The sequence below is a fragment of the Protopterus annectens genome, chromosome 3.part1 (assembly GCF_019279795.1).
Source record: "Protopterus annectens isolate FY-2018-M chromosome 3.part1, PAN1.0, whole genome shotgun sequence".
Lineage (NCBI taxonomy): Eukaryota > Metazoa > Chordata > Ceratodontiformes > Protopteridae > Protopterus > Protopterus annectens.
In genome coordinates this window covers 1,589,373,750-1,589,389,863 of record NC_056732.1, presented here as the reverse complement: position 1 = coordinate 1,589,389,863, position 16,114 = coordinate 1,589,373,750, and the positions used below count along the sequence as shown (strand labels likewise).

Genomic DNA, 16,114 nt, shown 5'->3' with positions numbered 1-16,114 from the left:
GGCTCTGAGCTGTTAATGACCTGTTTTCTGTAGCCAGGGGTACAGACCCTGTTTCCTTTCACCTCCATTTATTGAGTTTCAGGTGCATTTTTCTATTGTGATGTAGAATTTTAAAGCAGTGTTAGTAGCACAACAGGCAGCCTAATTTATTTTGATGCAAATGGCTGCGGGTTCTACATCTACTCCCACAGCATGTAGATGGATTGCTGATACTGGGTTGTATTTTAAGGGGGGGGTGTCAAAGTCTTAAGTATGTCCTCCTTTGGATGAGATGTCTAGAATCTATGAACCTGTTCTCAGTTTGCCATCCATTCCCTATTGCAATATTACCAGCTTACCATATTTAATGTAACATAGACAATTTATTCTTCAAAGGCAACAGACACTGAATTTAGATGAACACTGAAATATAAAGTTGTTTGCTAGCAGCAACCTTTTCATTAGTTGCAGATCTATTTAATGTGGAATTATTCAGTTGACTTTTACTTCTGCAGAGATTGTAATGATAGAAGTTTGAGTGGCGTTTTATGGTTGAAATGTTCTGAACTGGGCAGTTCTGTCATTATTGGTTCATATGTTTTGTTTTATTGCTTACTGGAAAAATGTTCAAAACTATAAATTTAAACCATGCTCTAACAAGCGATGCTGTATTATGCAAGGGATATAATTTAATTATATTACATATTATATATTATAATTTAATATAGTCAGGAAGGAGAATCGAAGAATGTTTGCATGGTCTTAAAAATATGTGCAAGAAGCCTATGATATGAAAACAGCCCAAATGTAAACTTAATCTGCCACTGGCCAGATGCATTTTCTTTGAATGTGGGTTTCAATTAATGTAAGTTTCAAAGGCAGAGAAGTTTTAATGCTAAGTCTATTTTCACTGTGAGACTGTATGACTTTGTTTAGCAAATGTCTGTCAGTGTTTGTGCTTTTAAATTTGAAATAAAAGTTTTAAATTAAATCCAGATATCATTGCAGAAGTAAAACAGAAAACAGTATGCACACTGAGAGTTTTCAACAGTGTTTATGGCAAATGGCTAAATGGAGAAATAGCCAAGTAATGGGACACTGGAGTGGCTGCATGTGGGGAGTACCAAAATTGCATGCATTTTGCTTTAATGTACATGTCCAGAATTTTTGGCATGAAAAGTTGGCAACCCTAAAAACATGCCATGTGTGACAATGTACTGTACGGGTGCATTTGGATATATACAGTATGTATGTATACATTTCTTTTCCATTTCTCATCCAACTGCAGATCCATTTGTGATACAGATAGTGGAACAGCAGCAGCACTCACTACAGCTGGCACTGGCCAGTGTCTCTGACGCTGGGTCGTCAGGTCTGCCTCTCATTAGGAAGATGTTCATCACACTGCTGAACTTGACCCAGACTGTTGACTGGTACTCCTGTGGCCACTTTCTAGGAAGGAGGGTGCAGGCTTCTTTAATGACAGTGGTCTACAGGATCTTCCACTTGTCTCTCAACGGCAGTTGTGGAAGTTGGTTTCTAATGAAGTGTTTGAGAAACTAGATGCTTGCTTTGTCACAGCGGAGTGCCTTCTGGTGTGGCTTGCTAAGTCATGAGACCAGCAGGCCTAACCTTTGTGCCTGGGGGTGGTAGGCTGCCCATGACATCAGACACAGAGATGGGTGATGTCTAAATAGATAGATGAAATCAGCAACAAAAGGACAGTAGTACTGCTGGAGCTGAATTCATTCTTAAGTGTAGGTGAGTACCTTCATGAGGTGGACCCTATTTTCACAAAATCTCAATAAGGTGACACTGATCTATAGACTGTATTTTATATAGCAAATATCATGAAGAATGGTAGGTTAAAAACATAAAAAACAGCTGGGCACACAGGTCACAGGATAAAAACTTGCCCAATCCATGTTTATGCACTGGTACCAGGACTAGAAAAAAAGGCAGTGTAGAATCACAAGAAACAGAAATATTCCTATAATACAGTTAGGCCAGGCTCAGGGGAATGATGGCCTCCCCTGATATAGAAGAAAGAAGTAGAAAACAGAGGATATGTCACAGAAAGATTTTCTGGAACTTTCTGTAGACTACTCATAGGTAATAGGAAGAAAGACACTCTCAGTCTAGAAGAAAATGGTTTAAAGGAAGACTTGCTTGATTTAAAGAGATAGGCAGACATATTAAGACAGATGAAGGAAATTGATTTTCAGGAAGTAAATAAGACCCAAAATGACCAGTTAAATAGATGAACACAGTAATCAGGACTATTAAGAGAATTCATGTGATATAACAGAAATAAAGAGAATATAGTGCCGTGCAGCTAAACTAATAATGGATTTAAATGTTATCACAAAAATGGACAGCAGTAAAGGAAAGGAAGGAAACAAGTAAAATGCCACCATGGAAGCATCAGATAAAGAGAACTATAAAGCAATTAAGATAAGAAGTATCAGTATTAGAAGAATAAAGGAAAGGTAACAAATAATCAAAAAGTTAGATAGAGAGGGTAAAAGCAAGGGGTCTATATCACCTAAGCAAAACGGCTAAACATCAAATGCCATTTCATCGACCACTAAATATCAAACTACCATTTATGTGAACGGCCAATTCACCAATTTTTTCCTAGGGAAAAAAATCTCTTGGCCAACCAGAAATGACACACTACTCCAAACATTGCAAAGTGGGGGCTTAGCCCCCCATACCTCCCACCCCTTAACTAAATAAACAAACTCCAGGATTGCACTACAGTGGGGAAAAGGGCAAATTCACGACGACGGCCAGACAATTTTTTTCCCTAGGAAAAAAAATCAGTGAATTGGCCATTCACGTCAATGGTAGTTCGATATTTAGTGGTCGATAAAACAGCGTTCGATATTTAGCCGTTTCAATTAGGTGATATAGACCCAAATCAACACACAGTATCAAAACAGACCAAGATTTACCATAATCTATTGCCAATAACAAAGTTAAAATATCATGTTAGGCAGAAAAACTTAAAAGGCATGCAGATAGAAAGAAAAATTATAAAATAAGTAATTCATTGATTATGCAAAAAGATTGTATAGATAATTGGGAAACAAAGCAAAATGGAATAAAAGTGCATCTAAAAAAAGAAAAAATAGGCACATTTTGGAGAAGTATTTATGAAGACTTTGTTGAAAACAAAAGGGATACTGAATGGATATAAGAATTAAAAGAAACAGTAAGGAGCTTCAGTGTAGAGGATATGAAATGGGATGAGTAACGAACATAAAAACTGATAAACGATGAAAACACTGTGGCAAGGACAAACGCACCGGACAGCCGAGTATTTTTATATATTTATTCATTTTATATTATGTTTATATCATTTATACACTACATTTACATGCACTAGTTTAATATTTATTTATATTTATATATTGTGTATTTATTTATATATTGTGTATATATTTATATGACAATACACTCATAGTTATCGTATTTTGTTATATATTTTTTAGGTACAGTATCTATTATTACATTGGCATATTACAGAATTACGCACACATATATTTATGAATTCATAGTCTTTTGGGTTCCAGCATTTAAACTAGTATATATATTAGGGTATTTTCAGTTGATTTATTATGTTATAGATCTTGATTTATGCTTGATTTATGTTTTCTGTTATTGTGGAATTAGGTATTAATTACCACTTTGGACCACTAGATGGGAGTATTATTGCACTGATGAATGTACTATGGCTTCAAACGCTGTTTTTAAAATTTTAAAATAATATGATTTAAAATAATATGAATTTCATACATGATTACATATATAACAAAAGGGTTTAAGAAAATATATTTATAAGTTTTGAATCAATTATTTACTGCTTCTAGCTTTTAAAATATTGTTTTAAAAATACATGTATTTGCAAATTAGCGATGCATTTAAAATGTATTCCACTCTATTTGTCTGGATGAGAGTTTCTTTATATATATTCATGAGAATTGGTTTTAATGAATTTCATTGGGTGATTCAGATTGTGTCAGTATATAAAAGAGTGTTAATTTAATTGTGATTTGCCTGATGAAGTCTTGCAGGTTGTTGACGAAAAACGTGGTAGATTGTTTAACGTTTAACCTAGAAATTAAAAGTTTTCATATTACTCGGCTGTTTGGTGCGCTTGTCCTTGCCACAGTGTTTTCATCGTTTATTAGTGTTTGTTACACTGTGCCTCACATTCTAGAACATAAAAACTGAGACAAAATTAAGAAAAGCTCCTAAATGGAAAACCCAGTTCCTAACTGTAGTACCTAACTTCTGGATAAAAACATTAACATCTTTACACAATGATTTAGCACTGAGTTAGAATTACTTATAGGCCTATCCTGAACAGACACCAACCTGGCTAACAACAGGAAAAATTATATTTCTTAAGAATGAACCTGCAAGCCATCATAAGAACTATTGACCAATAACTGACCTTCTGACAATATACAAACGTTATACTGGAACTGACATAGACAGAGTTTGTCATTTTGAAGTAAAACACAATCATGATAATAGAAAATAAAGATAACAAATGAAAGTCATATGGAACAAAGGCTCATTTGTTATGAAATTAAGTCATAACAGAGAATTGTAAAAAGTGGAAGAATCTAAGTATGGCATATATAGATTACAAAAACATTTGGCAGCTTCCCACATTTATGGATAATAGAATGCATACAAATGTATAAGATACACTATACATTGATCACTTATATTACAATAACCATGAAACAGTAGCAAATCACTTTATAGCTGAGCTTTGACAAAGGGCAAATTGTTATCCCAGGGATAAAAATTTGAATGCAGATAATTCAGGGTTATTCTTTGTCACCACTGCTGTTTTGTCTTGCTCTTAACCCATTAAGCTGTTTACGTAAAAATTTAGACTATAATTAAAACTTGGCTCCCGAAAACAACCTTGTTTAAAGTTATATTGTTCATCAGATGAGGAGTTGAAAACACAGCTACAAATGGCTAAAACTTTCTCAGATGATATAAGCATGATGTTTTGTCATGATAAATGCATAAAAGAAACATTTAAAACAGGAAAGCAGCAGCACCAAGAAAATATCAGTCTGGGACGAGAAAATGATATATAGGAACTTGAGCAAGAGGGAGATATAGATATCTGGATATAGACGAAAGATCAACAATAAAATATGAACAAATGTGAATAAAGCTCAGTAAGGAATACTTCAGAGACTAAAACTAATATTGAAAACTGCCTTGACATCTAGGGATACAATACAAGCTATACATCAATTTATTCTTCCTGTTCTAACTTATAGTTTTGGGGTGATCGACTGGCCCCAAAAAATATTGGATTGACTTGACATGTAAACAGGATAAATGTTTCATGCTTATCAAATGATATATAAAAATGAGTGTATACCAAAACTATATATTCCTCACTGTGAAGAATTTATGGGCATCCTCAAAATTGGTTACACATACAGATCTGCAATAATCAGATCCCAAGATAGTGAAAGTTTTAAAATATGAGACGTCTAAGATTACATTGCTGCTTAGTTTAGCAGAAGCATTTCAGTGTCAAGCAGGTGTGAAAAATCAATCCAGAAGTAGGCAAAAATCAGAGAGCAACTGAATGTGCCAAAAAAAAAAAAGAAAGAATACAAGGAGAAGGATCAGATGTGAAGGAAAGAAATGTAGAAAATCCTTAAACATAGTGGCAAGTACAGAGATCTTCTGGAACAACCTTATGTTGATCAAGATTTGATGCAGGAATTGTTAAGGAGAAGTGAATTGAAACCAAAAGAAGAAAGGCTAAAACTGGCAGCCTAGGACAGTGGACTGCATACACATTGGTTTACAAAAATCCATTGAAAAGAAGGGAGAAATGGATAAATACAGTTTCTGTAAAACAGAACTGGAAACAGTTGCACACCTCATTGCTGGGTGTGATACACTCATGGCAGAGGGCCTGTGTAGTTAGAGGCACAATAATATGGCAGGACTGTTGCACTGGGGATTGTAAAAACACTACAATTTACAAGTAGTTGAGAAGCACTGGAAACATGAACCACAAAGCATTATAGCAAATAATGAAATGTATATCATAGGTGCTCACCCATTACCAACAGCTCAATCACAGATGAGGGAAAACCATATATAGAAGTTCATGAAAAAGTCAAGAGCATTGATTGATGAAATTGATATTCCCAGTGATTACAGTGTTTTATGTATAGAGAAAGTCAAAGTAATAAAATACAAGGATGTGCAGGTAGAAATGAGAGCAATGCTGAAGAAAGATACTCCGACATTTCCAATAGTAGTAGGAGCAATGGGTCTAACAAAAAATAATCTACAGTGGTACTTAGATACTGTATGTTACCAATACATATAACCCCATATGAATTGGAGGCCATTCTGGGCACATTAAGGGTGCAGAGAAGAGCACTTTTGGCTAACATCAAATACTGAAATAATACTAATTTCATGAACTCTAATTGTACCCTGACTTAAGAATGGGGTCCACTTCTGTCATGGAACTAGAAACCTAAAATACTTGAAGAAATTAAACTGTGAGTGACTGTTGCATGGGTTTGTTGCCCACTTGGATGGCCTACCATCCTTCCATGAATCCTGCTCTATCCCCATCCAGATGTATCTATTCCTTATGTATCTTTCCTCATAACTTGATTATTGTCCACCCTTCCCCAAAACACAAAACCATTTATTCACAGAATATTAATAACTGTTCCAGTTCTCTGAAGAATGATTAAACATTTTCTTAGATTTAAAACAGTTTAGACTTAGCAGTGCTTGTTTAGAATGATCACCTTTGTTCTTTCCCCCCTTTGTTAAATCTCATTTACGGCTCTCCTTATCTAAATAGACTACTTATCTCCCTGCTATGGTTGTTTTCTTTATTTGTTCATCTCTTTAGGTTCACTCAAGGCAAGAACATTTCTCTCCTTTCACAAATCTATCCTTTAACTCCTACATTTTTATAAAGTGCTATACTTTGCCAAGTCCTGCCAAACAGCATTTTACTTTTTAACACAAAACCATTAGCCCCACTTTAGTCTGTATATACCGGCCTCTCTGGAGCTGTGGAAAAACAAGTTAGACATCTATTTTTCAGCAGACAATAAAAGATGGCATTCGGGTTCCCTTGTATCTTAAGAAACTAATTAGAGATTATAGTTCATACTTCTTTCTGGATAGTGGGATGCATACATTTCTTCTGACGCTGCTCATATTGTACTGATCAACATATCAGCTTTTCACATTGCTTAGGTCCATGGGTTCATAAGTAACTACTAGACAATCAGTCTGCAAACCATTACAAACCTAGCCAAAAAAAAAAAAAAAAATATATATATATATATATATATATATATATATATATATATATATATATATATATATATATATAGTGAGAGAGAGAGAGAGAGAGACACACACACACACACAAACACACATATATATATGGTTTACTATCAAAACATTGAAAGCAAAAAAAAAAAATCTATTCACTTGATCAAACTGACATTCCGAATTCGGCAATGTCATTGTACAAAATTACGAAAATCATCACCTCGACTGCCACATTCGAACAAATTCGGAATGCCAGGAGGTGGGGGGAAGCCCATCCCCCATACCCTGCAAATTATATATTCCAACTCTGAAATCGCACTACAGTGAGGAAAAGGGTAAATTTTCCAATCCCAACTGTAGTGCAATCTGTTATCACAACATTGAATGCACATTAGCAAATGTACACTACCATTCACTAATGTGCATTCGAACATTTTCTGAACGGCACTACAGAAATTGGAAAATATGCATGTGACCATCCCGGTTTTGAGTAAGTGCCATTCCATATTTTGATAGTAAACATATATATATATATATATATATATATATACACACACATACATATATTTAAAATTTCTTTTAGCCTCAAAAAGGACAAGACAATATAGACCAGGAGAGAACTGGCTGCTGCCTATCTAATTATCTACCTTTACCTTAAAGATGGCAAAGATGCCGCACTACTTGACATGTAGTACAAGTCTGAGCTAAGGGATACACTGGGATATGACAGTATCATGTCAACATGTCTTATTTATCTGCTGATAAAGGTTTAGTTCCTTTAACCGAATATTTGTGTTACATTAGAGAACTTGCTCCATAGTAATTAAAAGGAGGGGCTGGGATTGTGGAATCTGCAGAACAGTTATAAATGTAGGTGGAGTAAACTTTACACTAAATTTGTTATCTATGATATTAGCTTTTTTCTTTGGTCAGAGAGTGTAGAAGTATTGAGGAATAGCTCTGAATTTTGTTGGTGTTACTGTATAACTTCTTACCAAAATTAAAGAAAGATTTATAGTTACTTTTTCTTTTAGAGGCCATTTTAAGTTCATGCTGTGCTTTGAGTCTCCTAGTGGTTACCTTAAACTCTTTATTAGTTTGCTTAAGTGTGCAGTTTATATAAGTGTAATGAGACCTCTTACTTGTATTAAACAGTTTCTTCCTCTTGGTATATAGTTTACTTATATGGGTATTCCACCACAGGAATTTGTTTTTAAATGTCTTATTATATTTGGTGAAGATAGGAGCTGAGATTTATCAATACATGATGGTACATATAAAATTGTGCAAGAAGTGGCCATACTTGTGAGGACTGGATCCAGGATATTGGAGCCCCTAGTAGGATGGTTAACTGTTTGTGAAAGAGAGTTAGCATTTTTGATGTCAAGGAAATGCTGGTCATGCTGCCAATTCATGGATGGATAGTTGAAGTCCCCAATAGAAAGGTCCTGGGTTTAATGGGAATTTCAGCTAATGTGTTAAGATAGCTATCATGCTCAGAAGGGGATATAGAGGGTGTTCTATAGATGGCTATGAGGTGGTAATTAGTTGTGTTTATGGTGATTTGAACTTCTAGGACTTCAAATGTTGTGCCCCAAAGAATCTGTTGTGAGGTGAGAATATACTTGAAAATGCTAATACTCCCCTACAGTTGCAATAAGTCTGAAGATGTGATAGGCGTTATACCCAAGAATAGAGGGAATGCTTTCATTACTCTGACACCATTTTTCTGTAACCTCACATATATGCAGGAGGGTAACTGCCTGTGAACAGTCCTAATGAGCCATAAAGCCCTAGCGACACCTGTCATCAAGGGAAAAAAACTGAATAAAGAATGTGGCATTTGCTTGCTTAGTGGGGGTATGAAGTCCAAGTGGACCCGAGTCTGTCTGGATGCTCCCTTTTTCTCAGTTACTGCATCTATGGTAAAGAACAGAATTACAGCTTTGCTGGAGTAAATTCAGTCATACAATAAATGAAATTCAGTCCTCTTATCTTTTAAAAGCTGCAAATCAACACTCTTCCCTCGACTCGGGTCAGATATCCAAAAGCTGTAAATTGAAGTTTTCATGGTTCATCGTGCACATTTTTGTATTGATTTGGTATACCTTACTTGAACCCCCCCTCCTCCCACCTTTTCAGCCCTTATCTCATTTTTAGAGATACCACAACACAGAAATTTAGAAAGATTAGTTTTGGCAAATCTGATGAAGGTTAACTGAAAGCACGACACCATTTAGATAGATACACATGCAGAAAAGTTTTCTTAGATGCTTATTTTGGAAATAAATTGTAGGACTTTATTTGGAATTTTTACAAGACATTGGAGCTATATTGATGACAAGGAAGATCTGTGTTTTTACACTTGTCTGGATTGGATTTTTATGAATATTTTAAATTGTTTTAACTCTTTTTAATGACTGTGATCAGCATAAACTCCACTCTATCTCTACTCACATGCACACCAGCAAAGGTCTCCCATGATGTCACAGCCATCCACAATAAAGTCTCACCCCACCCCACCCTCTGGCCAATGGGAGTTCCTAGCCTGGTACTCACCTACTTTTTTAACAATAAATTCAGAGCTGTAGCCCACGCTCCTCAGTTATCTAAGCAGAGCTTATTTGCTAATAACATTTTTAAAAGCTAAGAGGACTGAGTTTCATGTATTCTAAGACTGAATTTACTCCAGCAAAGCTGTGATTTTCTTCTTTAGCACAGACGCAGTAAATGAGAAAAAGGGAGCATCCAGACAGACCCGGGTGTACCTGGACCTCAGACCCCCACTAAGTGAGCACGTACCACATTCTTTATTAACTTCACATATATGGAATGTGCTCACGTTGCTGGAGAACCTCAAGTTTAGGGATTTTTTTTTTTGTCTAATATGCTAGCTATTGAGTAGAGCCATATTAATGTGTTCTGGGTCACAGTTATTAGGCTGGAAGTTCCATCAGATAGACGCTGCCTAAAAAAGGCACTATGGGGGCAGCAAACGCTTTAGCCAAAATGTGAAAGCTTTGGTAAGAGAGGTGCAGACCATCCCTAACAAAGCCAGAAGGCTTGTCAGCCATCACATCTCAATCTGACATATACTGGATTCTCCTAGAATGACACCAGCTCCATAGCCCATTATGAAAGCTAATTATCTTGTCTTTGGCATTATTCTAGGTAATGGCAAAATGCCACACACGACTAGTATCTCCCCTGCCACACACATATGCAAAGCAAGCTCAATCATACTTTTCTCCATTTATTAAGATTCCTCTTGTATACTGCATCACATTTCATCTAAACAAAATTCTCATGTAATTTTTGAAAACAGCCACATGTGCCTAGTGCTTCTTATCAAGTTAAAAATAAATACAAAAACTGCTCTCTCTCATCTTCCACAGGTTCCCATTTCTGTTTGCTCTGCGAGTTGTTCTCTAGGATACAGGAAAGCTGAACAGCGGGGGCAACCAAAGTGCTGCTTCATCTGTATCCCCTGCTCAGAGGGTGAGATCACTAACCAAACTGGTAAGTCATCAACAAAACAGTGTGCAACACATTAAACTCAACCAGTGAAAGAAATGTAATAAACATGAAACGGAACTTTTTCTTAAAGCAATCCACTTCCTGTTGGATGCATTCTGTTAAACCCTTTACCATAAGAGGATTCTACACAGGAGTACAACCTAATAGTAAACCAACAGATGTGATGTTGCTAAATCATTTCCGTTTTAACAAGCTTCATAGTTTAGTTGTCATTATAAAGTTGGGCAACTGTTAAATGTTAAACTGTTTTTATTTATCTTCATGTACGGAATAGAGTTTTACATCACTCTGTATGACTTTTTTAACCATATGATTGTCTCTGGTTTTAAGAGCTTTGTGTCTAATTAGATGTGGCTAACAGTTATTGTAATATTGTTGACACCGTATTTAAGATGAGACTTTCTAAATAAGAGGATATGCTGAATGTATCGGTTGCCTGCTTGAATGACTGACTAGTTGAGTTGGATCACAGGCACAGCTACATCAGAAAGATATGTAAGTAAAATGCTAATTTTCAAATATCCAGATTTCTGAAAATGATAGGATAAAGGAATGGTAATAATAAAGCATGTGACAACAATGAAACTGTATAGCAAAAACAAGTAGCCAATTACTGAGTTATCTGAATTCATCAGTGAGAAAGAAATAATTCATGTAAGAAAAAGAAGAAAATATAGAGGCAGTGGAAAAATAAATTACAAAGAAAACGTGAGGCCATAAGCAGTATAGGAAGGTGAGGAGAAAGGATAGGGATGTATGGACAAACAGAATAAGAAAAGGGGGCATATAATGGGTTACCTAAGAAAAGGAGTGAGCAGGAACAAAGCAATCACTGAGGCGATAATAAATTTTAGAAAAATCGATTCTTGGTTAATAGAAAAGTGAGGGATTAATATTTTTTATCAAAGACGTAATTTAGAGAGATCTCAGAATGTATAACAATCCTCAGAAGAAATGTAGTTATTTGTTGGTCAGAGAAAAAAGACCCAACTATGTAATTGGGATGGACTAATGCGACAAAATTTAAACTTCTTGAAAGATTGAGAGGAAGGAGGGGAGAGAGAAAATTGGCTATTGAGGATAAAACCCATATAACTTAGGTTACTGCAAGAATGATCATAATGATGAGCTGTCAATACTTACAGTGAGCGTAATGCTTGTGTAATTATTGCGGCCTGTGATTTTAACTATAGTAGTTCTATGCCTAAACATGAGTCTCACCCACCAGTATATTAGGGTTGAGCTGGACTACTGTCTTTTTCTCAAGGTGGCCCTTATTTTGGCAACAGGGATGACTGCCTTGTACCTGTTTATCTTAAAGAGTTACAGCCTTGTCTGGAATGTATTTTGCAATTTGTTCATAGGTAAGTGCTGGTCTAGCTGCTGTTGTCGGCCATTTTAATCCCAGTGATTTTCCCTTTTTTGTGCTTGAATTAACCTATCCCATTTGGTTTTAGATTATCCCTACCCATCCCATGGTTGAAAAGTATATATTATCCTTAGTGTGAATAACTGGGATTGTACCATGGATAATCTGAGGGGACCCATGTGTGGGATAAAGCATTTAGGAGCTGTCTCTGTCCATTAGTGGTACAAGGGAAGTCCTGTGGTAAATGTTCTATTACCCATCCATAGATCCAAGTTGAAGTTGAACTTGAATATGGTTGTTTTATGTTGATATGGAGTCTGTTCCAGAGCAGTAGTACCTTCTGTGAGATATTCCTGTCCCTCCAAATTATTTTATTCATTTTCCAGAAGAGGTTTATATCCCTGGGCTGAGTATTTTTGATGCCATTGGACTTGCTGGTGTGCAGTAGGTCCATTAGTATTGGGTTGAAAGATGCCTTGTATGCCATATATGGGTCACCTCTTAGTTATGTGTAGGATACTGAGTTCAGTGGCAGAGCTTTCAGGTGGTCCATGTAGGACATATTTTTAGGCCTTTGCAGCATACACTTACTGTAAGTGTTTCCATAGCTGTCCCTAAAATCTATCATATGTCTTACCCCTTATACCCCATAACCTGTCAAGTTCAGTATAGTGTGGGGGTCTGTATTAGTTTGCCGAAATTCATTTTCAGCCAACTTAAATTCATCGACCCATATTCTGCAAAATTCACTTCTGCAATTCTAGGTCAAAGAAGTAGTTGACCAACTACACAACTTTGCCCTTTTCCCCACTGTAGTGCAATCTCAGAGTTGGTATATATAGTTGGAGGGGTGTGGGGGTGCAGCCCCCACACCGGGGGGTGGGGGCAAAGCCCCACACTTGGGTGGGTTCAATTTAGTTAGATGTGGTCTGTTGTGCTGCAGGGCAAGTATTTCATTGCCCTTGGAATATTCAGTGAATCTTGGAAGTGAATTTTGCTGAATATGGGTCAATGAACTGGAGTTAGCTGAAAATGAATTTTGGCGAACTAATATAGACCTTTGTATGGTGTACACAAGTTATCCCTTGGCTTGTAGCTGTCATCCCACCAGTCGCAAAAGTATCTATAATTCTGTATCATATGTCCACGTGTGCCAATATGTCTGGAAAATGAAATGGACAGGAGAGGCTAAACAATTTCCGATCTACTGAAAATGACGTCTTGCTATAAGCACCCAGGACCATACCTCTCAACCTCCTAGAGCAAGCAATCCGGACAAACCTATAAATGAAAGTGGGACAAAGGCCCCAAAATATGAACAATGTTTAAATATTGCTCTTACAAACTTAAAAAGGTTGATAGAATAACAGGTTGTGCATAGCATTAATTTTATGAAGGGTATGAAATCTATATGTCAAATGTCATTCATTATTCTTTAACTTCAGTCTTTAATGATTTGCCACTGATTTTCCAGAAAACCACAATTTTATCAAAAACGGTGAAAAAATATGAGGCAAAAACCTGGACATTCTGCAAAAATCTATATAGTTGAGAGGCATGCCCAGGACACACATATGGCACATTTTAAAGTGAAAAAGAGAGAGTGTCTGTGGACCAGCCTCTATTTGACCAGGTGTTTCAGATATTAGTTCCTGACATAAGTGCCATGCTAAACATGCATGCTCACACTACAAATATGCCATAATCATGTCACTGACATACTGTGCCATGCTCAGGCAAAGCACATTTTGTAGCAGGTGGGAGGCCATTCATGGTATGTGGTCACCTGGGAGTGGTACATTGCCAGAGCTGGAGGAGTTTTTGGGGTTCTGTGGGGGACAAAGAGTTCTAAAGTCATCTCAGGAAGAGTGGATTGTACATGAGGATAGACCCACTTCTATGAATTTCAGTTGATGATGTAACAGTTTAGCACCAAATTCAGCAGATTTTTGACCATCAGCACTGCTCAAAAAGAATGTAGGCTATCCACATCACATAGGGTATATTTTGTTATAGGGGCATCTGCTATTCAATAACATCAGGAATGCAGTAAAGATTGATTGATATTGTCTGGTACATTTTATAAGGATACCTTTAGTGTGAATGGCACAGGGGTACCTCTACTTTGCATAGAACAGGGGAAATGTTACTGTGTATGGCATAGGGGTATCTGTACTGTGCATGGCACATGGCACCTTTACTCTGCATGGCACAGGGATACCTTTACTTTGCATAGCACAGGGACACAAATTTAGCACATGTACTCATACTCACTCTGGTGTCTTTTTCTGTATTCACAGAGCAGAGCACTGCCACATTGGTACCTGTAGTGGCTGGAACAGGACAGCAGTTTGAAGTTTTCCTCCATGCAGGGCTGCTGCTACTGATATAACACAGATACCAGACTCACAGTCTGATAACAGAGTGGCACTATCTATTGGTCTCCAAAATGGTTGGACATCTACCAATGATACATGATGAAAACATGGCCTCTTTCAGAGATTAATTTGAAGCAATGCAGTTTGAGTGCTCACTGCCACCAGTGGAGGAGGGAATCCTTCAGGTATTCAAACACTAGTGATACTGCTCCTGTGACTGTGGCAACAGATGAGTGCACTGTGTCAGATGTGTATATACCCATCATTGTGTAGCCTTACAAAGGTGCCTGATGTTGTCACATGTCACAGTTGGCCATGAGATGCAGGTGGTACTCAGGATCAATCAGCAGGAAAGGTGCCTGATGTTGTCACATTTCATGGTTGACCATAATATGCATGTAGTATTCAGGATCAATCAGCACATATACCAGGCAATCATCCATGTACTATGCTGTAATGCAGTCCAGCATGGAGCTTCTGCTGTGCTGTGTGGGAACCATGAGGAAATGGAATGAAAGAGCATAATACTGATTGATTGTATGATCCCATGGTGACACAAACCACTTCCAACCTCTGCGCAAAGGATTGCCATGACATCATCACTGCCTACACAGACTGTGTTATCCAAGTTCAGGCTAGTGCACATACCAGGGCCTGCTGTGTACGGGGACATGAAGGGGCATTCAATCCTCACTTGCATCTGGAAGTGCGTGACACTCTGCATCCCTTTATCATGGCCAGAAACAACACCCAGCTTCCACTGGCAGAACTTTTCACCAGTGAACTACATCTGGGTCATGGTCTAGTAGTCATATGCTACCTTTGTCAAAGTGGACCACATATCTAAGGGCAACAGGCCAGCAAAGTGGCCACAAGTCACGGTCACACAGTGACATCCCCACATCTTCACATGCTAAAGACTGTGACCTAGTCTTTTCACCTTTCTGTGTGGTGTACCTGGGAAAGTCTGATGCGCAGGATAGCTCAACCATACATTGACCAGCACAGTCTGATATTAAAAAATGCCTGCACTGTGTTTGTTCTTTGTGTAACATTGCTATGTCATTCCATGACTGTTAGGAGCCACAGGTCTGGACTAGATGTTGTCAATTTACCTGTGCTGACAAGTACTGTGCCTGATACCATCAGTGAGATGAATGTATAGCTGTCAGTTGCTGCTGTTCTGCCAAAATCTCATCAGACATCTTCCCTACTTGCCATGTGTGTCTGTGTACACATGCACACACGCGTGTATGTGTGTAGTCTGACTATAAGCTGCAGCTGCCCATCTTACTTCCTCACCAGTATGCAATATGCAAGCAATATCCAGGATGCGATAAAGTCACACTGCAGTCCCCTCCCCCCAATATCAAGGGACCAGGAACTTGTTTTGAATAAGATGAACACCTGTTGTATTATATTGTTAGTTTGTGCATGTGCAGTATTACATTGGAGTTCAGCCATACTCTGATGATGGTTG

General features: G+C 37.3%; 1 protein-coding gene across 1 annotated transcript in view; it reads left to right on the top strand.

The window, feature by feature from the left end:
• LOC122797822 (vomeronasal type-2 receptor 26-like) overlaps window positions 1-16,114 on the top strand; it is a 75,879-nt gene that overhangs the window by 18,186 nt on the left and 41,579 nt on the right. Inside the window, exon 2 of the mRNA XM_044066345.1 lies at window positions 10,746-10,869. Within this exon, the coding sequence (XP_043922280.1) occupies window positions 10,746-10,869 (124 nt within the window). The remainder of the gene's footprint in view (window positions 1-10,745; window positions 10,870-16,114) is intronic.